The sequence below is a fragment of the Myotis daubentonii genome, chromosome 6, assembly GCF_963259705.1.
Source record: "Myotis daubentonii chromosome 6, mMyoDau2.1, whole genome shotgun sequence".
Taxonomy (NCBI): Eukaryota; Metazoa; Chordata; class Mammalia; order Chiroptera; family Vespertilionidae; genus Myotis; species Myotis daubentonii.
In genome coordinates this window covers 89,420,529-89,445,725 of record NC_081845.1, presented here as the reverse complement: position 1 = coordinate 89,445,725, position 25,197 = coordinate 89,420,529, and the positions used below count along the sequence as shown (strand labels likewise).

General features: G+C 47.9%; 1 protein-coding gene across 1 annotated transcript in view; it reads right to left on the bottom strand.

Moving 5' to 3' along the window:
• LOC132237632 (kinesin-like protein KIF6) overlaps positions 1 to 25,197 on the bottom strand; it is an 85,327-nt gene that overhangs the window by 51,304 nt on the left and 8,826 nt on the right. The window contains exon 2 of the mRNA XM_059702259.1: positions 20,609 to 20,664. Coding sequence (XP_059558242.1) covers positions 20,609 to 20,664 — 56 coding nt within the window. The remainder of the gene's footprint in view (positions 1 to 20,608; positions 20,665 to 25,197) is intronic.

Here is a 25,197-nt window from a genome sequence, read left to right as displayed (position 1 = left end):
ACCAGGGGGCAGACGCTCAATGCAGGAGCTGCCCCCTGGTGGTCAGTGCGCTCCCACAGGGGGAGCTCTGCTCAGCCACAAGCCAGCCTGATGGCTGCCAGTACAGCGGTGGTGGTAGGAGCCTCTCCTGCCTCCTCAGCAGCGCTAAGGATGTCCGACTGCAGCTTAGGCCTGCTCCCCGCTGGCAAGTGGACATCCCCCGAGGGCTCCTGGGCTGCCAGAGTGATGTCTGACTGCCAGCTTAGGCCCAATTCCCCAGGGAGCGGGCCTAAACCAGCAGGTGGTCATCCCCCAAGGGGTCCCAGACTGCGAGAGGGAACAGGCCAGGCTGAGGGACCCCCCCAAGTGCACAAATTTTTGTGCACTGGGCCTCTAGTGTTGGTATAATAGTCATGTTTTCAGAGCCGGGGATGATTCCTACCCTCATCCTTCATTTTTTTTTTCTTCCAGAAAATAGCACCAGGACTCTTTCCACTGTTGTTTCTGTTGTGGCCAAACCTCATCTCAGGGGCTAGGGGCAGCAGGAGGGAAGCAGGCGCGGGCTTGCTGACGGCTCGGAGGGTGAGTTTCAGGGACCATGAGTTTCAGAGAGAACAGGGTCCCCTCCCTGAGCTCGACCTTTGCCCACGTGAAATGCTAGTGTATGTGGCTCTGTTTCTGTACAGACTTCAGGCCCAGCGGGTGGGAGCTGGCCATTTTGGGGTAAATGGAGAATAAGGGAATCCAGGAGTTAGGACTAGAATAAGGAGGCAAAACAGGTAGCCAAACCAGAGGGCAGGTTTTCGCGATGAAGGTTTGGGAGACATGAAGGGAGTGAGTACACACTTCTCCATTCATCAGAGGGCGGTGCTGGGCGGGGCCCGAACAGGCAGGGCGGGGCCGACCGCACAGGTTTTGGTACTGAGGCCCTGAGGCAATGAGTCCCAGGGATGACAGCAGGCAGGCAGTCAGCCCTCAGAGAAGAAACAAACACAGAGGAGGAATTGCCCTGATATGCAAAGATAAAAATAATTTACAAGCTTCACGTTGAAACTTTAGGGGAAAGCGATCCTGAAAAGCTTGCAGTGTCTAAGGGATGGCAAATGGAAGTTAAATATACATAATCCTGTGTGACAAATTGAAGATGAATTAGATGTTATTGTATGTCCTTTAGTGTTTTGTTTTGGTGCATATGAAGTATTTGTAGGGTCTTTCATAGATTTACTTGCAAATGCAATCTTTTTTTTCTTTTTCACATAAAGTCTTAGTTTTTAGTTACAGATTTTCCTATCAGAGGGATGCTCAGGTCCCCTGTGGCTGGGGGTGGATGGACAACTGCACTCTGTCAATTAGGAGATGTGACAGTGGTGTCTCAGGGCACAGCGACTGTGGAGAATTCTCATTTCAGCACTGGCTGCTTTCCGTTCAGCTCATGGACTAACTGGCCATGGGCTGCTCTGGGGTCTGACAGGTGCCAGAGGAGAGCAGACGCCACTCTTTGAACTTGGGAAGATGAAAAGTTTCATAATTAGGAGCAGTTTCCGCCTTCCATGGGAGAGTCTGGATATTATCTCTGAGGCAAACACAGTTCTGTTTGAGATACTTTGATAATTCAATGAACCATTTGAGGTCTGTAGGTGGAAGGTTAAGCTCGACCATTCTTTGGGAAGCTCTGAAAATGAACATGACCCAAATGCAGGTGCTTCAGGCTAAGAGTTAGGTGCTCTGGGTTCAGAAACACAGACCGGGTATTTTTTTTTAGCAGAACCATGTTCTGCACAAAGGAGAATGCTCCCTGCTCTAAACCTGCAGGTAGATTGTCCTTTGCCTAAAGAGCAGTGTTTATGGGTCGACTTGGCTGAGGTATGGTGTCCAGATGTTTGGCCAAACACCAGTGTAGATGCTGCTTTTAGATGTGATGAACACTGACGCCAGTAGACTTTGAGTAAAGCAGGAGGCCCTCCATAAGGTGGATGGCCCTCATCCAACCAGATGAAGACCTAAGAGAAAAAAGACCCAGGTCTCCTGAGGAGGAAGAAACTCCAGATTACCTTGGGACTCGAGCTGCAATATCTATTCCTCCCTGGCCTTCAGCTCGCAGACTTGTCCTGCAGAATTTGAACTTGCCAACCTCTATGATCACATGAGGGAATTCCTTAAAATAAATCTCTCCTCTCTCTGTCCCTGTCTACACACACACACACACACACACACACACACACACACACACACACACATATCCTATGGGTTCTGTTTCTCTGGGAAACATGACTAATACAGATGGCGGGTGTGTGCTCTTGTCCAAGCACTTGCTCTAGCACTTGCAGGGGAGAGGACAGACCCCGGTGAGATGGACACGCAGGCCTTCATCTTGTCCGCACCTTGCACGTGAATGGAGGGTCCCACTCAGGTGCTGTGTCATGCTCATGGTAGCAGGGAAAAGCACGACTGGTATTTAGTGGGCTGCGCCCAGTCCTGCGCGGTTAAGAATGGCTCTTCTCAACAGGCCAGGGAGTCCCCATTGAGAAACATGACATTTGATGAAAGGTAAGGCGAGGGGCTGGTCACTGAGTGCAGCCCACTTGGGTCAGTGACTTGCTTGTGCCATTTAAGACTGCATAGCCCAGAGTTTGGACAAAGTGCTCCAAACTCTTTGGCTGTGAGTCCCGACAGTGCCCTGGAGGGAGTGACTGTGTGAAGAGGCAGTTGGTCCTGGAGGCCAAAGCAGGTGGCTGCTTGAAGCGCCTGCTGAGGGGACATGGAGGCCACCGAGAAAGAGGCCCCAGAGCCGCTGGGTCAAGCCCTCCAAGAGCCCCACTTCCAGACTGGTTTTAACCTCCTTTCCCAGGAGCGTTTCCATCAGCCCCAAGCCCCCGGTAAAGTCTTGTAAGAGTTGGCTTGGCCTCGTTGGATGCGGCAGCCAGGGAAGCAGGGCCCAAGGCTGGACCCGCGGCCCAACACTGCCCGCATCAGAGGACAGCGAGCCCAGAGAACAGCCCCCCAGAAGGAGGCGAGGGAGGCAGGGAGGACCCCCAGGGGCACACAGCAGAGCACTCAAGCGGTCATCCTTGGAGACCCTCTCAGGAACGGTCTGGGACTATTTTTGAGATGAGTGGATGGATTTTTAGCAGTAACACCAGTAGGGACTTGGGCCATCGTAATTTGGGAATAAAAAGGAGGCGCGCCCCTGCCTGGCTGTCACAGGCTGGCGGGGCCTAGGTTGCCGAGACTCAGTGGGAGAAGTTTCCGAGGTGCTGCTCCTACCCCAGGAACAAGAACGGGCAGCAGAGCGGGCGGGGGCAGGGCGAGAAGGCCGCGCACTCTGGAACAGGACAGCATTCCTTCAGACACGGCCTGGGCGCTCATATTCCTAACTGATGCCAATCTGAGCTACAAACTGCTGAAGACATGAAATCTGGTTAAATTTGTTCTTTTTCACCCTTCTTAAAATATCAAAAGCTAATATTTTGCAGACAGCTCTGTGCTGGCCACAGTGGCCAGGCCTCGTGGGGTCCAAAGTAAACACACCTGATCTAGATTCGGTCAGCATCGGGGGGTCCAAGAAGCGGCCAAGGAATGAACAGAGGAATCCAAAGACTGTTCCCTGTTGCGAAAGGCCTCGGCGGAAAACAACTCTTGCTTGGGAGGACTCGTGTGTGCGTGTGGCAAGAGGGGCCGGGGTGATGGGGGCACGTTAATGAATCCGTGCAGGTTCGTTCACAAGGATCTTGTTGCTGACCAGCCACTGGAAGCAGACCCGCCCCCTGCTTCATGGTGATGAATATTTATACTCTTTTCTCTTCAGAGTCAGTTCCAGTGATGGGTGAAGACGTGTGACGTGTGGTTTCTGGAGAGAACTTCGCTCGGGGGCCTTTGGGATGTTGTCTGCTGGAGACGATCCGCGCGAGGTAATGATTTTCTGTACCACAGAACTGCAGAAATCTGCTGCCCTGGATTACGTGTCAGCGGACTAATGCCAATGAGCCTTTGTGGGTTGTTATTTTAGCAGCGAGGAGGCGTTTAGTGGAATTGGTGGTTTTTACCTGAGTCTTAGGAAATCACCAACTATGTTAATACAAGGGATGAATGACGGGTGAGCTAAGATCTTGCATAAACAGCAAGAAAAGAACAACTAATTGTCTGGATGGCCAACACAGCATCCTGAATTCCTAACTGTGTGACATTATCAGGATGGACAGCGACTTTTGGAGGCTGCTCAAGAGCCAGAGGCCTTCCAGCAGGTTCTAACTCACTTCAGTTGGCTCAGACCCTACCCCAGTGATCGAGGCCCAGGCCCTGTCGTCATGTCTGAGCTATGATGGCCCGCTACCTTTCTCAGGGTGGTTCTCCCAGGAACAGACCCTAGTACAAGTGGTTCCTTTGAATAAACTGGTAAGAAAGTGGAGGTGTGATTCAGGAAAGGAAAGCAGCTACATGGGCAAGAGGAGCTCAGTCCCATTGGGGGGGACAGGGTAGAACACATACCTCTGAGTTATCCATCCCGGGGGTGAGGGTGGTGGGTTTGTGAACACCAACTTCCAACAGTGGTTGGTTGAGGCCTCTTGGGGCGCGTTAATTCCCTAGCACTGGCTTGTCCCCGGCGCATCTCTCAGGAAGAGTGAAGGTGCTGGCAGATGGAGTGGCGCTAGCGTGCTCACACATGGTACGAAGAGGGGTGTGAGTGGAGTCTGACAGCATCTGCTGTTCATCCTCCTTGTTTGAAAGGATTACTACCTCTTCAGTTAATATAGTCTCTTACAAACACAAATAATTCTCTGGCAACCCACTCAGCAAAGAGAGAGGCAGAGGAAATGGAATATTCTAGCCAGTCCACCGCCTGATTTCGTACCGGCATGGCTGGCATTTTGAGGACCAGGTTTATTGTCCAGTGGATGAGAATGACTACAGTAGCTCCTAATTTCCCACTGACCACATTTTAATAGCAAAACACATTGCCCAGACCTTGGCTCATATTCTACAGGCTGGGGTGAGCTACTCTTTCTTGCTGTGTCACCTTCCCTTTTGGGGTGACCCCTTGGAAATGAAGCTCTGATGTTAGAAGCTCCTTAAGTCTCTTTCATGAAGATCAGCTTTCCCTTGGTGCAGTGGGAAGTGACGATGTGTTGCTATGATGGCAAATGCCACTTGGACCAACCCTGGCAGAGGTAGACTCCACCTGGGGCATGAGGGACTCAAGCCATTCCTAGAACCATCCAAACAGTGCATCCTCCTTAGCCGGGTCGTTCTGCCTGCTCCTCACTGTGCTGTGCCAGGCACATCCTGCAGCCATTTAGGAAGTCAGGGAAAGGCAGCCCTGGCCAGGGGGAGCTTGATGAGATACTGCTGTGAGGAGAGAGACTAAAAAATAAGCAAATAGTCTAAAGAGGGACGGAGATCAGGATATTTCCCGAGGCATGTTTAAGAAACCCACAGATTTTGCTGAGTTGACCATACAAGGGGAGATTATATAGAGATAATCATCTCTGATAACACGTCTCCAAATCTGTCCCAGTGGAGCTAGACTTGCAGAAGTCTCTCTCAAATTATTTCTTTGATTCGTCCTTCCCCTCAAGATGCCAGCTCATTTGTCTTCTTTCCCTTAATTCTAACCCCCTAAACTACCTTCTCTGCTTATCCAAATCCCACAAAATCTACAACACATTACTTTTGGCTTTAGCGCTCCCCCCCCCCCCCCCGCACCCCTCACATCTACTAAGTCTACCCAGAGCCCTCAGATTCTACCCTCACATAACAGTCAACTGACACATTCATTTAAAAAAAATATTTTTTCCTTTGTTGTTCAGATGAGATACTTGCTCTTGTTCTCTATGGTCACTGACTCTTCCCTTTGGCATCTTCATTCTTCTCGTGAGTCCATTTGCTATTTTATTTTATTCTTTGGTTTTGGTTTTTCATTTGGTTCTTCTTTACATTATTGATATTTTGATATTTTCTACCTTTCAGTTTATTTCAGGAGGATCTTTCTTAATTCTCAAAGCATAGTTTTAGGAGCTGATTTGTTTGTCTGACAACTGTAACCCTGAATCATGTAGGGGCTGGAATCTCCTGATTGTCTTTCCCTTTGTGGGTTGAGATTTTCTTGGTTCTTCTTATATGACACATAATTTTGGGTCACATCCTGAACATTTTCAGGGTCTTGTTTAAATTCTAAGACTACTTATTTTGATTTGTTTATTTCAGCAGACAGTCAATCTGCTTAGGTTCCGGTCACAAATTCCAATAAGCCTTCTGTGGGCTCTGACTCCATGTCAGCTCTGTTCTCAGAGGCTTTGCAGTGCTATTCACCTCCATCCCCCGTGTGTGCTGTCCCGTGGCCGGCACGGGACCTGGGTGCTAGTCTACCTGTAGCAGGATTGCCCAATTCTTTGGTATGCTCTCTAGATCCATGTCTGCTCATTTTGAAAGTGAGCACAGGAGTTTATGTAAACAGCTTTATGGAATCATTGTCTTGATTTCCTCCCTCTCTGTGATCTACCCGACACATATGACCCTAAAGCCCCACTCCTAGGCTCCTCCATCCTGCCATGTAATTCCCATGACTATGTCTGCATCTGGGGCCAAGTGGTGGGAGGACAGAGAGGAAAAGCAGTGAGGAGTCTGCCCATTTTTCAGTACCACAGCCCCTCCGGTGAGAATGGAGGGATCTCCTCCATCAGAGTTCCAGACTTCTGTTTGGTGGCTGCAGCTTGTCACTGCTGTCGGAAGGTTTCCCAGGGGTCCCAACCTGGTGGGACTTTGAATTCCTGTCTCCTTCCTGAAGCCGCTGCTACCGATCGCTCTCTGGGTTCTCATTTGCTGTCCATGTGCTTCTAGTTGTCTTCCGGAGGAGAGACAAGATGGAGTGTGATGACTCCACTTTGCCCAGAACTGGAATGTGTCCATCTCACTGGCTGTGTGCACAGTCAGGGCTGAAAAGTTACGTCCGTAATATTTGCTTTATTTCCCTTTCTCACCAGCAGGCAGACTCAACCTCTGTCCTTCACCCAGCCCACGGGCCGATTCTATTTGAACTTGATCCCTCGTCAAACCTCAACATCTGTGCCCCCGTGGTCCTGCTGAGCAGCTGGTTCTCAAACACCGCGTCCCTCCATGGCCTCTCCTGCCTCGAGAGCGATGCGGACCCGCCCACACCCAGTTCACACAACAGACGTTCCACAGCCCGAGCCTGGTGATGCACGGCAGTACTTTTGCTCATGTGATCACACGTCCTAAATGGTGTGATCATAAGCCATGTTCATTAGGCCCAAGAACAAGAAAGGACAGGGTGTTACCAGTATTAGCTAGTAGTAATCCAATGAATGTAATAGGACAAGAAAAACCCCCACTAAGTGTCAATACCAGAAGAAGATTTTTCTTTTGTGATGAATATAACTGTATTTCTAGAAAACTCAAGAAACTAGAGCAAGAAAAAAGACCATTAAAATTAAAAAGAGAACTTGGTAAGATAACTTTGTACAAGGAAAAAAATATTTTAATACTTATTTATTGATTTCAGAGAGGAAGGGAGAGGGAGAGAGAGAAACATCAATGATGAGAGAGAATCATTGATCGGCTGCCTCCTGTACGCCCTTCCCTGGGGATCAAGTCTGCAACCTGGACATATGACCTGATTGGGAATCAAACCATGACCTCCTGGTTCATAGGTGGATGCTCAACCACTGAGCCACACCAGCCGAGCAGGAAAATATTTTTTAAAAATCATTTTTTTTTTCTATCTCAGGAAGTAGAAAAATATTCCATTCACAAAAGCAGCAAAAATTATAATACACTTAGGAAGAAATCCTACTCCTAGGACTCTATTCCAAGGACTGGCAAATTGGGGCTGGCAGGCCATTCTGTCCTGCGGTCTGTTTTTGTATGGCTCTGGACTGTGAGCTAAGAATGGTTTTTACATCTTTATAGGGTTGTAAAGGAAGAAGAAGGACATGCAACTAAGGCCGTTTAAAGCCCACAAAGCCTAAAATATTTACTATCTGGTCCTTTAGAGAAAGAGTTTCCATAGAAGTAAAAGCACCAGTATATAAAAATATATGTGCATGGGTGTTTAGTGCAGCATGTTTTATATGGCAGAAAAATGGAAATAAAGTAAATACTGTCAACTAGAAAATAATAGAAAATATTGTGATAAAACCATTCTGTAGACTATCATGGACACAAAATCCTGGATGCAGTGTAAATATATATATATATATATATATATATATATATATATATATATATACACATATACATACACACACACACACACACACACACATATATATAAAATATGATTATTTTCACCTCTCTCCTTTTTAAAACAAGCCACTCAATCTCCCATATAAGTATGTGAATGTTAATATCATTATATCGACATGGGGAAAGAATTTTTGAATGCTAGATTAAGAGGCATGAAATTTTTGTTTGGCGATGAGTGAACAAACCTCAGAGGTTTCTGAGTGGGAGTGCGGGGATGTTAATCTTTATAAAGTAATCCTTACTACTTATTACCCAGAATTCTAACGTACAGGTGGCCAACGTCCTATAGGCAGACTGCTGCCAAATGCGCTTTTTCCCTCCCCACCAAATCCTTCTGTTCAGTGGATTTCTCTTGTTTGGGATCGGCATTCTTGGGTTCTTCTGCAGCATTTGAAGAGCTTTGTGGCTTTGGCAGCACCTTGAGTCAAAGCTGACTCTGAACTCCCTCCTCTGAAATCCACCCTCTCCTTCCAGGGCAATAGCAGGAAGGTATTGCCACCACTGTCTTCTTGAGACCACCTAGGGAGTCACCACCACACCCTGGTTAGCTGCTGTTAGGGCAAAGGCACCCCCGATTCAGCTCTGCCCCTGAGGATACAGCATCTGGCCTCCTAGGGTTGGACCCCTTTTTACATTAGATGTCACCTCTGTTCTGGGAGTTTGTTTTGGTTGTTTCTTGGGGCTGAGGTAAAGCTAAATTCTCACGATTCCTCTTCATGGCACCCCCGTCCCCTATTTTTATAGGAATACATTGTTTCATAACCTTAAACATCAACCTGGTCTTGCTTTAGATGATTGATGCAGACGATTAATAAACTTTATATTTCTGATGTTCCTTGTCTGTTAAATTAGGTACATCACCCATTTTCTGTAGTCGTTCCTTAGTTAGTTACTTTTGTCTTCCAACAGAAGGGAGTGTCCTCAAGGACCCTAGTATTTGCTAATGAGTTGCTAGACACTACATCCCAATGATTTATTAGGTTTTCTAGACCTCAAAATCATCTCAACATGTGTTAATGAGTTTTGCAAAACACAATTAAAATTTAAAAATATTCAGGCATCATTAAAGATGTCTTCAATAAAGATTAAATGAATAAAATCAGTCTTTACCTCATCACAAAGCTCACATTTTCAGCAGTAAAATCAGGAGACTTCTACTTGTTGTCTGGTAGAAGATTTAAGCATCTGTATGCAGGAGTCATTTATTCATCGAGTGGCTATAGGACAGCTGCCCTGGAGTCACCATGCCCAGTCCTGACCCACATCTGTTGTAGTGAGATCTCTGTATGTGACCGAGGCTTCCTTGGATATTTTCCTTGGGGCAGGGTTATGGTGAGGCATGACTCCTAATAACAATTTCAAAAACAAAGAGCAGACAATCCGATCTTATGTAACTCAACTTTTAAAAATTAGAGAAAAGCAACTTCCTTAGGATTCTTCTAAAAATCTTGAGAGTAAATGAAAACAAGTGACAGACCGGAAGACAACACCTGCTACATATTCCAAGACAAAGGCCAATATCCAGGGGACAGAGGAATTCCTCCAAAGCGTAAGAGAAAGTCAACTAACCAACGGACAAAGCCTGCGAGACACTCAATTCCTCTAGCCGCCAGGGAAATGCAAAATAAGACAATAACGAAATACTATTTTCTTTTTTTACTCTCCAACTGGCAAAACCTAAAATGACTGATATTATTATGTCTGAGCAAGGATGCAGGGGAACAGGTGCCGTCACACACTGATGGGAATACACACGAATAAAACGTTTGGGAAGGGAACCGGGGCGTGCGCATAAAAATTAAAAACATACATCGACTGCAGTTTTCCCCAGTTCTACTTCTAGGCATCTATCTCAAAGAAACACTCTTTGTAGACAAAAATGCTTGCATTGTTTGTGGTAGAAAAAAATTGGGGAAAAATGAAGTGTCTGTTACAAGAGAGTAATTAAATAAATCATGGTTTATTCATACTTAAAAATAGCCCCACTAAAAGTGGTGAGTGATAGACCCATAATCACTGTTAAAGGAAAAAAGCAAAGTGCAGAATAACATGTACATTATGGTCCCATTTATGCAACACACACAAGGCATCTTTGTACATGTCTGCTTCCTGTCTATCATTTATGTAAGTATGCATGCATGTATGTAGGCATGCATGCATCTATCATCTATAGGTCAATCATCTATCTATCCATCTACAAAGGCACAGAAGGGGTGGAAGGACATGCACTGAATTGTGGGGAGTGGTTACTCCCCTCTAGAGAGCGGCCGTGGTTGGTACTGGGGGAGAGGGGATGAAGAGGGGCTCTTACATTTTGATATGTATATAAGGTAGCGTTTGAACATTCTACAGAGGTATACACACATGAATCACTTGAACAATTAACAAGAGACAAAAACTAACCCTTCACTGACTCCATAACTTTCTAAACTCCAGACCAGGGGGGACCCTAGGAAGATGGGCTTGCCTTTCCTGGACTGACTTAGCCCTGGCCCACCTCCCAGTCAGCTCTCTGCCTCTTCCCTTTGTCATTTCACTGGGAGTAAAGGTGGGAAAAGGCTTCCTACACTGGCTCCCATTCCTTCTTTTTAGCATCAGCTTGAACTCAGTGAGGGCATGTGAGTTTCCCGGGTACAACAGGGGCCGAATATCTCCTTCTAAGCTGGGCTGTGGATTGTCCTGCCACCTGAGGGCACTGACCTGGGAGCCCATCAGAAACTGGGCTCCAGTTGTGGCTCTACCCCTTAGGAGCTCGGTATTACTGGGCTTGTTTACGAACTCCCCCAGGCCTCAGCTTCTTCATGTTTCATCAGAGGATAACGGCAGCACCTCTCCCAAAGCTAGCCATTATTCTCATTATGGTGGCGACTCGACCTCTTGGACACTTGAGGTCCAAAATCTCCCGTCGACACGTGACGGCTGACCTCGAGCTCCTCTGTTCCCTCCCAGTCCTTGCAGGCCACCCAGCTCTGTCCAAACACTGATTGCAGGCTTCAGGGGTCTCCGTAGCATTCCTGCCCCGGGCCACCCTGTCAGCCTCGCTTGGGAAGCTGCCCAGATTCCTGCTCTTATTATCCTCCCACCCAAGCTGCCTGCGCTGGGCTTTTGTCCATGAGGTGCCTGATGAACGATGCAGCCTGGATGTGCTTGGAGCGTCCTGCCCTTTCGATATGCCCCAGAGCAGGCAGGCACCTCGGGAAGGGAGCACAGGGGCCCGTGGGGGGACACATGTGTCTGCCCGAGGCTTCGATCTCTCCTCTGAGGTCCGTGCTTTAACCAGCTCATTGGCCATGGGGCTGCACAGTGTACTTCCAGGCTCGCCGAAGGAAGCGGTGGTGCAGACTGCGCCTTACAGGGGCTGGTCCGCGGGGTCATGCTACTACATGAAACCAACACCAAGCCGAGGCCACCTTCACCCTGAGCAGAATGGCCACGTGGGGAGAGAGACTCCCACCCAGTGTGCTCTGGGATTGAACACTCTGGGCGGTCGGTCTTCAGCAAGGGACACATCTGTGTTCTCAGGGTGGTCAGCAGTAGAAGCAGCAAAGCCTCTGGTGTTTCCAGCATCACCGACAGAGCCCCCCCCCGCTCCCCCTTCTACCGCATCCGCGGCTACTCATTCCCCCTTTCAATCAACGTATGATGATGAAGTAACTTGTTCTCCTTAGAAGTGAAACAACGTGATGGGAACTACCTCCCCCTTCTGAGCCTGGAGGGGCCCCCACTCAGACACAGGCCTGCCTCTCCCAGCCCTGAGCTGCCTGCTCGCCATACAAGTCGGCGCTTTTCTGCAAGTTATTCTGGTGTCTGATGAGAACAGCTCTGGCAAGTTACTTCTGAAATACCCGCATGACACTTGCCACAGATGTACGTTACTCTGACGATGAGATTAGAAAGCATCAGCTGCCTTCGGGAAACCTACAACGACTCTCCGAGGAGGGGAAGGCGTTTTATTTTAAGGCATTTCATTAGACGAAATGGGTGTTGGGAAAATTGGTTCTTTGCAAGAGATTCAACTTAGAACCTCAGGTTATGCCATATTCCTCAATAAATCCTAAATAAGTCCACTGTGAAAAATAGAATAATAAAAAGAAAACTATAAGAAAATTTAGGAAATCATTAAATAGGTAGGGGGCTATGAACAACCCATCGTTATTATTGTGACAATAACACGTACGAAAGCAATGGAGAAAGTCATAAGAGAAAATATTAATGGATTTGACAATATCAAAAATAATAGAAGAAAACGCTGCATATTACAAGGCACTTTACAAAGACTAGTTGGTGAGACAGAGGGGCAATGGCCAGGTGCTTTCACGAGAACTTGGGAAGAAAGAAGCTGATGTCACCTTATGAGAGCTGAACTGACAAAAACCTTTGTGCAGCTCTCCATGAGATAAAACCAAGAGGATGCAAGATGTCCGTCACTGGGCCCGCCCTCCCCATCTGCTTTAGGAAAGAGAAACCCCTCCTGCCACACTCTCTGCTGCCACTTTCCGAAACACAGGGCCTTTCTTCCTCCCTGGCCACAGCGTCTGGGCCAGAGGCTGGTTTCTGACCAAAACTGCACATCCTTAGGCAGCTGTTGTCTTTAAGGCCTAAAAAAGATCAGCTGGGTCAGTCAGGTTCTCTTTCTCACAACACTGAGCTAAGAAATAACTAGCTTGATAGCCTGGGGGACAGAACATTTGAAGGTGCTTTCAGGTTCCAGTCGGGGTCAGAGCAGGCTCTGAGCAAGCGTGGCCTGTGGTCAGCAGGGCTGTGGTCAGCAGGGCTGGCAGGCTGCAGGGCAGACGATGTGCCGAGGTAGCCCGAGGCCCTGAGGGAGGCGTGGGTGATTGTCGGGCTCTGGAGCCACCCTGGTTCCTGATGGCCCCCCCCCCCCCAACCAGGTGCTGGCTCCCATTCCAGCTTGGAGGGGGTCTCCGATCTTATTATTGTATCTTGATGAGGTTAACACCATCACCACACATGCATCCTGGGTCTGAGCTGGCTCACTGGGTCTCTATTTCTAATAATCAGAAGATTACCAAACTAAAAGTAATTGTTTCTGTCACCCAAAACACTATCAACATGACGTGGTTCATTTTGAGGGGATATATATGGAGTTTAGTAGGTAGAAGCCTAATATAAGTGTCATTTTGTCTTTTCTGGAGAAAGGGGTATTGTGCACGGAGGGGGCTGGTCTGCCTGGAAGCTGACTATGATTGCTGTAGGTGTGCTGCAGTGGGCAGTGGGCGCCTGGTGAGCTTCCACCGTGACCTTGAGAATCCAGCTCTCAAAACCCTTTACTTTGTTTTGATTCCCATTGTGCTTGGACATGTCTACTTACTAACCTTCCAATGACTAATCCACTTTGTTCCTTGGGTGCCCTGGATGGAGGCGGTGTAAGAGTTTCTGTCTATAAAAGAGCCTCCTCCGTGGTCTATTTAAAAACTGCCTCTCTGGTTTATAGTGAGTTGACTGACATGCATCAGTCTTTCGGAATCCAGCCAGCCAAGGCCAGATCCCGGATCCTGTTCATTCATTAAGTTAAAACCATGCTGTCGGGACGCTTGGGAGGCAGCCATCCATCTTTCCGTGCTGACATTCCAACCAAGTCTAGCTTCCTTCCTGTATACATGACAATTATTAGTGTTACCCATTGTCAAGTTAATATACTCTACAGCCTCAGCTTGCTCAAATCATTTTTTTTTGATCCCCAAGATGACAGCAATGCACTCAATTAATTCCATGAAGACAGTCATACTGGCATGGCTGCCTTTCAGATAACTATATGTCTTGGAATTTCAACCTTCCGAATTGTTACAGAAGGGACCCTAAGAAACAGTTTTGCTCTTTTCGCCTCCAGATGCCTTGAGTCAGCTCAGAAAGTTGCCTATCTATCCTGCTTTTAAAGGTCCCTAGAAATCTCTCTCCATTTAATTATCCTTTATTTAGGCAAAATGTCTTTTTACATGAGCAACTATCTTTTCAATATGACTGAAAAGTGTTTCTTCCTTTTTAAGTCTCTGTAAAGGTGAATTGCAAGCTATTGGTTCCTCTGTAATCAACAGTCGGTTCTCCGACAGCGATGCTTCCTTCACAGGGACCAGCTCCTAATGATCAGTGGCAACGGCGAGAGTGGAAATGGTCTCTCCACGTCCCTTTTCTTGGTCCAGGGAGGCCAGGGCTCTTTCTCGGGAGAGAGAATCTTCCTTCCTGTGCGGCGCCTCTCACCTCTGCGTGGCTGTTTGTGTCTCCATCACTCAGCCCCTCGAACCTTCCTATGCCCTCTTCTGTCTCGATGGCCTCACGTTGGATGAACAAATCTGCTATTTTATATAGTGTTTCTTATGTATTAGGAATTTAACCTGTTATAAATTTACTTCATGATTTTTTTACAGAGAGGAAGAGAGAGGGATAGACAGTCAGAAACATCGATGAGAGAGAGCGACATCGATCAGCTGCCTCCTGCACACTCCCCACTGGGGATGTGCCCGCAACCAAGGTACATGCCCTTGACTGGAATCGAACCTGGGACCCGTGAGTCCGCAGGCTGACGCTCTATCCACTAAGCCAAACTGGCTAGGGCTACTTCATGATTTTTATTAGACTGTCGTTGGTTTGTTAGAGTTCCAGTTCTGAAGTTTCATGGGTGTTGAGAGGTCTTCCCAATCGTAATTTTCCTGCAATTCCTGTTCTTTTCAGCACGGAGTTTTGCATTTATTCCAGCAGGAGTGCCTGTGCTTAAAACCAGTTTTAAGCTCCCCATTCACAGCTTTCTTTTTCCCCCAGGACAAATCACTCTGTTATCGAACTGAAATCTCCTTCACAGATTTCTCATTTCAGGCACCACGTAAGTTTCTGTAGTGAACATGATGGCTTTCTGCCCAGCTTTTTTTTTCCTTTGGAGAAAGATACCTCTTGGATTCCTTAAAGATCTTGTTCAGTTTATGTGCATGTGGGCTAAGCCCTGGCTGAGGAGCGGGCACAGGCTCTAGGCCCAGTCAGGTGGAGGTTTCCTTCCCCTGGATGCAGGGATGGCTTCAGAGACGGCCACATGACCAAAGCCACGCCAATCACTCCTCCCTGGAGGGCGTTCTGCCAGCATTGTTGGGGAAAATCCCTTTTACTAGGATTTTGAATTCTACAGACCATGCTACTTAGAGCTTCTGGGGAGACCTCGCCATCAACTGCAGAGAGGCTAGCAGAGAACAGTCACGTAGAACTGAGAGATGAAAGAAGGAGGAAGAGAAGGGGATGGGAGGGGAGGGCTCAGGGAGAAGGGTGGGAAGAAGAGGGAGAAGGAGAAGCCTGCATTTGAAGCCAACAGTACTCCTTGGACTTCCTGGTTACATGAGACAATCATTTCCCTTTTATGCTTACAGCCAACCACCCCACCCATACAAATTGCACCCAAATTAATGGCATTTTTGATAATTAAAAAAATCAAACTAAATACTCTAATACACAACCAGAGCTTAAAATACACATGTGGTGAATCGCTTAAAAACACAAAAATCTACTTGGTAACTTTTAAATCATCACTTTGCTGCTTTTCTCTGAGCCGCCTCCCTTCTGTAGAGTTACCGAGGAGACGCAATGTCGGCCCAGAGCTGCTGGGCAGGGAGGAAGGGGGCGTCTTGACTTTTGCATTTCCTGTTGTTGAGATACAATAGTTTTCGCTTTGCGGTAACATTTTTGTTCTGTGGCCTCTGGTGACGTCTATGCCTGCCCTTCACCAGCCTTTCTCTAGTTCTTACCTGCAGTGGTTTTGGTACTTAAGCATAAGTACTTCTTTACACCTACTCCTATTAAACCTCGACTAAGTTGACATTTGAATTCTCTCAGGTTTTCTGAAGCATCAGTGAACCCACTCAGTTGGAATTGTATACAACCTGAAAATAGAACGCTTCCATTTTCCAAACCATTGAAAACGATAGTTGAAACCCATGGGAGCTGCTGGGAGCCCACAGCACTTCTCTCTGCAAACTAGAAAAAGGTGCCCTTAGGTGCCCTCAGGGGCAAGCAGCCCTGGGCCCGCACCTGGAATGGGGAGCCGGGCAGGCTGGGTCTCAGACGCCCCTCACCACCACAACTGAGCCCCTGAATCACAGCACAAAGACCCCTTTAATCTTCCTGGCCTGTGTGTGCATGAGCGTGGGTCTAGTATGAGTCTGCTGGGCAGATCCCGTAGGATGAAGGCAAATTAAGCTCAGAAGAAAATGTCAAAATGAAATGAACCTGAGTTATAGAGATGATTTACTGTATTTAAAAGTTTTGGAATTGGACAGAAATGAATTTTAATTCCAGCTTGGCCACTTGGTAGGTCACCTCACTGAAACACCATTTTTAAAAAATCTGCAAAATAACAATAATACCATATTTCATAGACTCTAGATAGCATCAGCTGTAAGGCAGGCTCATCTTCATTGAAGAGGTTTGTATAATATAAACATTTAAAACCAGAATATGAAGCAATAGCCAAGTGGGATGGATCCTGATTTGAGGTGTTGCAACTGTAAAGATCGTGCCTCACAGACTACAGGACAGAAGGTGATGCCCCTTATAGGTAATGGCTCTCTCTGGGAGGATTATGTGACAGAAGGCATGTTGAGTTCTTGCCACAGCTCAGTCAGTGCTCAATGAATGATGGAGGCTGTTGTTGATGTGGTTGTTATTTGGAGTTGGCGACAAATAGTAACAAAAGAATACACTTGATTCAGGTCTTCACAAGCTAGCAACATGCCCTGGCTGCTGTCTTGCCCGGCTCTGGGAGAAGACACTAGAAGCCGACATGCACCAGCAGGTCTAGAAGTAAACCTCAGAGAAATATTAAAGTATAGAAATGCACACAACTGAAAAACAGTCCTATTTATTCTGAGAATGGAGACCCAGATCTGATTTCCCCAAATCCCAAATGTATGGGAGAAACCTTCTTAAAAAGAGTATTGTTTCCAAGGTGGGTTGGGATCCGTCTCCGAGTTTGGAGCAGGAGAAAGAAACACGTTCAGAATGTCTTGTTAGCCTTTCCCGTGTTGGTCGTTTCCTTCTCCTCTCACTGACAGCTTCTTCTAGGACATTTCCTGTGATTTTGGAACTGGTCGTTGATTGGCTCTCTAGTGAAAACCCTTCTGTGCAGCGTCCTGTGACGTCAGTGCTCATTTAGGCCTGGACGGTGTATGGAGGATGGAGACGTGCCAAGTGGTGTCAGTCAAAGCCTTTCACCTGCCTCCGGAGCAGCTGGTTCCTGGACTGGCTCGGGAGTGGGCCTCATGCCAGGGAACAGCCATTCGTTGTCCTTTATTGCCAAAGACAATGCTGCCAGTGGGAGAACTCTGATGTAGAAACACCGATGCCAGAATCCCAGTGAGTGAGAAATGGCCTGGTTTGTGCCACCACCTCCAAAGCAGTCTCCTTCTTTTCCCACAGCCTGGGCTCGACGGCATTTTTAGAGATATGACAGATGGAACCAGGGTGTATATGAACATGGTCAAAACACAGCCCACAGGATGAGGAGCTCCTATGTACGGAGCCGGTAAGCAAACAAGGGAAATGACTCTCCGATGGACACAAATATTCTATGACTGTTTTATTCTTCCGTTTCCGATCTAAACTTGTTTCAGCATCAGGACTGATCTAAACAATGTACAGAGAGGGCAAGAGCTTATCTACCTAGTTTGGGGTAGCTTGTTTGAAGAAAAACAAGTTATATGGACATGTCAGGGATTTTTGAGAACGAAACGCAAGTGGCAGCTCCAGATCACAGTGTCAGAGAAAAGCCAAATGGCCCGAGAAGACAGGGGCAACCTGACGTTACACAGGTGGGCCGGCTGCTCTGCAGTGCGCACACACAGCTTTCATGTCCTCTCCGCAGGTCACTTCCAAGTGCGTGCCGGCGGCGGGATGTGGCGCAGTCTGGAGCGAAGCTGAGTCGTCGTTTTGCGCATGTCATGGTACATCGAGAGGGCTCCCACTTCCTCACCCTGGGAGCCGCTAAAGCACTCATTGGGGACTGAATTTAATCTCACCTGATTTAATCTCTCCCTAAGGAAGAAATTAAAGATCTATGACTCAGGAACATCACAAATCTCCCGAAAGCAGTTTCCCTCAAGGTTACTTTGGGATTTTTAAATAAGGGTATGAATTCCCCCTTATGCCTTCTTCGTCTTCACCTTGGGCCTGAGATGCAGGGGTGGGGGGCTGCTCCCTGTGGCCTAGCACCAGGAAGGGCTTGTTCAGTCCTGGGGTTGAGTCGCAGTGATCCACTCACCTGGGCCGCCTCGGGTCACGAGCACATTTGAAAGAGGATGGTGTTAGTTGGCTCTTGGCATGAAATGAAGTGATAGTGATGATGACTTTATTGGCACCGCTGCACCAGCGGCTTTCTCTTAGCAGTGACTCTCAACATTGTGAGTCTCCAGAGAAAACACAGGTTTGCTCACCCAGGGCTTCTGCTGGCATATGTGCAATCACAGACGTCCTCCGTGGGAGGTCTCCCCGCCCCAACCTGCACAGCGGCAGGCAGCCCCGGCGTGCTTAATCCCAAGAACCCGGCGAACGGGATCCATCCACAGACGTTATTGCACCAAAACGATGGAGAATTTAGAATTGTGACAACCCAAGGTGCTGTGAGCACAAAGCTAAGTACATTGGCGTAGGCCAGGGGTACCTTCCGTCATAATCTATGACATTACAGTTGGAACAGTTTTATTTGGGTTTAGAGAGTTAGATACATTTCAAGAGCGAAACCTTATACTATTCTGTGTGGAGAAGCAATTTATAAAAGGTCTTTCCTCCTGTCTCCCAGGACTGAAAACAGACCACTGGGTCCTTTGAGTCACATGATGCTGACAAGTCCTGGGGTCCACGGGGGCTTGCTCCCCTGCCCCGCCCTCCCGGCCGCCAGCCAGGTGGGTCAGCTGCCCTGCTGCCGGACTGGCTGCTCCTTGGCCGGGCGTCTGCTTTCCTGCCCAATCAGCTTCCTTATTGCTGTGGGTCTCTGATCCCTTCGAGAATCAGATAAACTATCACCTCCAGACAAATGCACACTCCTAACCCCCCATGTTTTTCATGCAATTTCAGGGGCTTGGGATCCAGGCCAAGGAAGGAATTTTATATAGGGTTTTAAGAGAAACGAACTGTACTAAAGGTTACCAACATTTTAAAACTTTTTCTGATCCAGGGATAGCTATGTGCTTTTGTATAAATGCATTAAATAACCAGACTGAATGCCGAGTCTAATACCGACTGTAATTGAGAAGTACTGATGAGTATAAAGGACATTTTATCACGTCGGCCAGCTCTGCTGTGAAATGGAAATGTCTGTGATTCCCACTGCTGGCAGGTGCTGCTAGTTCTACTGTGGTCTGCTGCCTACATTTATCACTGAGGCAGTGCTAAACCGCAGGCAGAGGTTAGTAAAAATGAAGGTGCATCTTCCCCCGTCCAAGATCCTGGACTTGAGGTTAAGAATCTCTGAGGCTCTAGCGATTCTCCGCCTGGCACAGGGCCTGGTGCTGGGCCTGGCAGCCTTAGCCCTTCCCATTCAGGCCAGTGAAGAGGACACAGGCCTCCCCTTTCCTCAACTGAAACAACTCAAGGCTACCATGATTTTCAATATTCTGTAGCAAAAGCCAAAAGGGCCATTCAGAGTGGCTTTTGTCCCTCCGAAGGAGGAAGGTGAGGACAACGGGACTCAGGGAGTCCGCTGTGACCAGGTTGGTGACTGCTGCCTTCCCTCCCACGGGGATCCCCTCTGTGAAGCTGCCCCGCCTGGGAGATGGATCCCCGTGTGTCTTCCCCGTGTGTCTTCCAGCTTGGAATGAAAGACACATTCTCCTCTGGCTGTCCCAAAGATCTGCGACACCCTTTTGTTGAATTTGCCTCTGGCTTTAACCTCACCTTTCCCGAGATGCACGCCTAAGTGGGGGAGCCCTGCTCAGCAGCCTGCATCCTGGGAAGGCACACTGGCTCAGTTTTGCTTCTCATCCTTCCCCTGCCTCACTGGAGGGTGCTGAAATGCTAAGTGTAAGCTTTGGAGGTGTGACAGTGGTTCCCAGCACCTGAAAATACCATTGTCCCCGCAATCCTGTGGTGATGGCCAGCAGAGCTATTGCTGGAAAACACCAGGGAAAAGGTCAACTTTCTCACTGGGATGCTAGAGCTCAGGCCTGCATGGGGGGTGAAAAGCTCAAGTTTTAGGCAAAAGGAACTGTTTTTCCTGATGGATGAGGGGAGGAGGAGAGACTCACAGGGAAAGGCACTCTAAGCACTGCCGTGGCTGGGTGCTCCTGCAACCGGGCCATGGCTTTCAGAGGCCACCATGACCTGGTTTCCACCAGAAAAATGGACCGTGAGAGAGGCTCACAGAGGATCTCCTGCTTACCGATTTTACTTCTTGCTTCATTTATATTTTCTCCCAGGGACTTTGCTTCAGAAAATCTGGAGGGGAAAAAAAAATGAGAATTTAACTTTTTCCTCTTCATCTTAAATTATGTTTTAAAAATAATAGATTTCTGAGAGGTCTCTAAAATATTATAATACTTTATTAAAATACATAAAAGAAAATCTAAATAAATGAAATATATTAGGCTTAAAATAGAGATAAATTTTATATTTATCACCAGTGGTGTGAATTTTTACTCCTCTACCCAGCATAGAATTTTCATGCTCATATTCACTAATTTATGACTTTGAATTTCTAGTGTTTATGATGTAAGGGGACCAGAATAAAGCATGACTGTAAGCTTTCTGTACTATGTATGCTCCACAGTGTCAGGACCTCATCATCACAAAGAACACATACTTAATGTAACTTAAATAACTTCTTCTCTGATTGTAAAGTCATAGATCAGAGGTCAGCAAACTATGGGTGGTCATGAGACAAATCCAGCCCCCACACCTGTTTCTGTAAAAGAAGCTGTATTGGAACACGGCCACACCCACATTTACATAGTGTCTGTGGCTGCTTTCCTGCTAAAATAACAAATTGAGTGGATTGAACAGAGGCCATATGGCCTGAAGAGCTGAAAATATTTATTATCTGACCCTTTACAGAAAAAGTTTGCTGACTCCTGTTATATATGATGCTAAACCACATCTTGAAAACTTAAAAACAAGAAAAAAATCTCCAATAATCTGCCACCTAAAAATAAGCACATTTTGAGATCTTTCCAGTCTTTTTTCTAGCCAGTTTTTTAAACAGTGAAGACCATGTTGTATACATGGTTCTGTGCTTTGATTTTTTTTCACTTAGCACTATAGCATGCCTTTCCCCATGTCTTTAGAAACTTCTCTGTTGTCTTTGATGGCTGTCTACCAGTCCACCAGATGATTGTGCTGATGTTTGCTTAATGATTCCTTTGTCGTCCAGCAAGTACTTATGAGACCCCCAGGGAGAGTTGGAGAGGTGGAGGAGGAAGGATAAGGCCTAGGTGAGAAACTTGCAGCCCAGGACCTTACGACATGTTAGTTGCTTTCCCATCTTCTCCTTTCTGCCATGAAATTTAAGAGGCAACTGAAAGTCTATGAAACAAATACCTAATATATGGCTACAGGAAAGCCTTGTGCTCCTGTGGGCAACACTGGCCCTGCCCTTAGAGGACTCGGGAGGAGCCTGTCCATCAGGAAAGCTCAGGTACAAGGCAGGACTGACCTGGGTTTAATGGGGGCATAGGAGCTTTAAGGAACTTTTTATTATGGAAATTTACAAATATGCAGAAAATAGAATCACAGAATGAACCCTCACATACCCACCAACACATGACATTAATTGTCAACATTTGGCCAGTTTGATTTTAATCATCTCCTTTCTCCCCACCTCTCAAATCTTTCTGGGTCCCAGTAAGACCCACATTATTTCACACATAGCTGCTTAGTTGCAAGGTTTTTTTGTTAGAGGAAGTGGGGTGAGGAGAGCACTTCAGGCAGGGGAACAATGCAAGCAAAGGCCAGAGTGCTCTGTGCTTGAGGAAAAGAAGTGTGAATTATGACACTGCTATTTTCCGAATCTGTCTCCTTGGCCTGCGACTGCAGACAGGGGAATTTCCAGGGAAGGGGACAAATATTTTCCCCTTCTGGGACTCCACCCGGGCTCCCTCACTGAGGGTACTCAGGCTCATCATAGACTATGCACGTCCTCTCTTGAGCGAGGGCCTGTTGCCTCCCGGAGAGGAGTGCAGTTCCTTCCGATACCATTCAGATTGGATTTGGTTCAGCAAACATTCATGTGGCATGTAGGTCACTGTGCTGGGCTCCGCGGGCTCGCACTGGCTGTGTCTGCTGGGCGGCATTGTCCCGGGTTTGGTCCAGGCCAGTCAGAGGTGAGGACTGTCTTCATGCTTTAGTTTCTGCCATGTGGGGAGAGTAGGACTGTTCCATGGCCACCCTGTCCATGTCCAGTACCTAGGCTTTCATCGGATTTGACAGTCCTTTGTTGCTCAATGGAAGATTCCTCTTCCTGCCAGTTCTGTGGAGGCTGGAAGCGTTAGAACAATGAAAATGCAAGAGAAGGCTGAGGAGCTGCTGGAATTCATGTCAGCGCTGGAGGACAGCAGGTGGAGATTCAAAAGGAGGAGACTGCAGGGAGAACAGGCCACCACCATGGCACTGTTCACAGAAGCCTGACAGGCCTGGGTGAGCCCCCCCCGACACCCCACACACCCCATCACCACCTTGGCAGTGTCCAGACTGTCCAGGGAGCACAGCGAAGGGGGGCATTTTGTGCAGTGGTCCACGCTCTCCAAAGAGCCGCCCAGGACTGGCAGGCACGGTGTCGGGTGGGGGCGCCTTGGGCAGTCTCAGCTTCCTCTCTGCAGCCCAGCGCCAGGCTCAGAAGGGTTTGCCCACTGCAGAGGTGTGGGCTGAGGGCTGTCTGTCCTCATGAGACCGTTTCTCTTTACTCCGCAGCTGTCACTGCTCCAGGCCACCCCGCCCACGTGTGTTCCTGATCCCTGGTTGTCAAGACAAACTCTTTCCTAAGGAAGCCCAGCCCTGGGGGAGAAGAGGGAGAGTGTGAGGGAGACGGGGAGATGAGAAGGGAAAGGAGGCAAACTGAAGAGCTGAGAAGAGGGTGACCCCAGTCTGCCACATCCTTGTTCTTCCTGGCCCGCCCTGCCCCTTCACGCCCCCAGCTCATCCCCTTCCTCCTGCCCGGAGCTAAATTCTGCTCATCCAGACTGTGCTAGGAGGAGGCTTCCACTGCTGACCTTCTAACAGACACACGTTCCCATTAGTGACGTGCTCAGGGAGCCAACCTGTGACCAAGGTGTATGCTGACTTTCCCCAGGGCACGTGCACCCAGACAATAGATATCCCCAGCTGCTGTTCACAGCTGAGAAGGCGAGGCCCATCGGGTAGGCGTGGCCCCAGGGTGATAGCAGCTGAGGAGGCCACACCTAGCTCTGCTCCAGGCAATGAGAACCACAGACGGTTTCCTGGAGAGGCCGGGACTGCCCACTCTTTCTGTGAGAGGTGAACACTGACAGGTCTCTGTGTGTATATGATGTCTATTGGTTTATGATCAACATGCTATTTATTGATAAGAAGCACTCATGCACCAAAGTCTAATTACAAGTACACAGTTTATTGATGATATGCAACATTGTTGGGTTAGAGCGGGCAGGTGAGGTAATGAGTGCCAATCGCCCTGGATTCTGGACACACTCCGTTGCTGTCTGGGCCAAATGAAAGTGTAGCCTCGGTGCCGAAGTTCGCTGCGGACTGCACTTCTGGACTCCCATCTCGTGGACGACTCTTTTTGAAGCTCCCATTCAATTTCAACCGTCACTTGTCCTGTGGAATACTGAGAGATGCACGGGTTGGTCTTGCTGGTGGTGAACGTTGTTGGAGGATTTGCAGGAACCAGAGTATTTTTCATTAGAATTTGAGGCGGGGATGTTTCAGTCCAAATCCACCCGTCAGCGGCGAGGGATGAAAATGTCCACCCGTGTGAGGACTTTTAGACCAAATCGGTCCCTGGAAGGAAGTGTACTTCATGATCTCGCCACACCATTCCCGGAATGACTCTCTGGTGGTTGATGTTTTCCAGTGTTGGTCCTGTGCTTGTCTGCTGCACATTGTTTGCTATTCTGTATCCTTCGTTGTAGGCAACTGGATTAATTGTTTGTATTTCGCTCTTGACTGTCATCTTTATGTTGTCTGAACTCACAGCAGTAGCAGGTGCTCCGTTTTGTCCAAAAATCCTAACTCCAGTTTGAGGACATGTTGCTTCGTCTCCAATACGAGAAGCCATTGCAATGCCTGGGTGCATTCTGTGTGCTCTTAAGTTGACAAGTACTTTGTTTGCAGATGTCCATCCAACTGACGCGCTGTTGTTGGCAGCTGTTTCGTGCACGACCTTCTGTCGCATGCAAGGACCAGGCGGCCAAGTGCGATATTGTGATGTTAGGTCGCCTTTGTTGCATTTTTAAAAACCAACTTGCTTACGTTTCCGAATGAATAGCTGAATGTGATGTCAGCTATTCACTCGGAAACGTGCCATTCTACTGCTCATATGCGCACAACCAGAGCATTGACAGATTGATGAATCCTCTAATAGATCAATATCCATGGGCACTTGCTGCAAGTGCTCAAAACAGCATAAGCAAGTTGGTTTTTAAAAATGCAACAAAGGCGACCTAACATCACAATATCGCACTTGGCCGCCTGGTCCTTGCATGCGACAGAAGGTTGTGCACGAAACAGCTGCCAACAACAGCGCGTCAGTTGGATGGACATCTGCAAACAAAGTACTTGTCAACTTAAGAGCACACAGAATGCACCCAGGCATTGCAATGGCTTCTCGTATTGGAGACGAAGCAACATGTCCTCAAACTGGAGTTAGGATTTTTGGACAAAACGGAGCACCTGCTACTGGTGCAAGTTCAGACAACATGCAGACCTGCCGGCTGCACTGTCTCTGTTGTTGAGAGTTACATATCCATGGTGTGGAGCCATGACTACACCTGCTGGAAA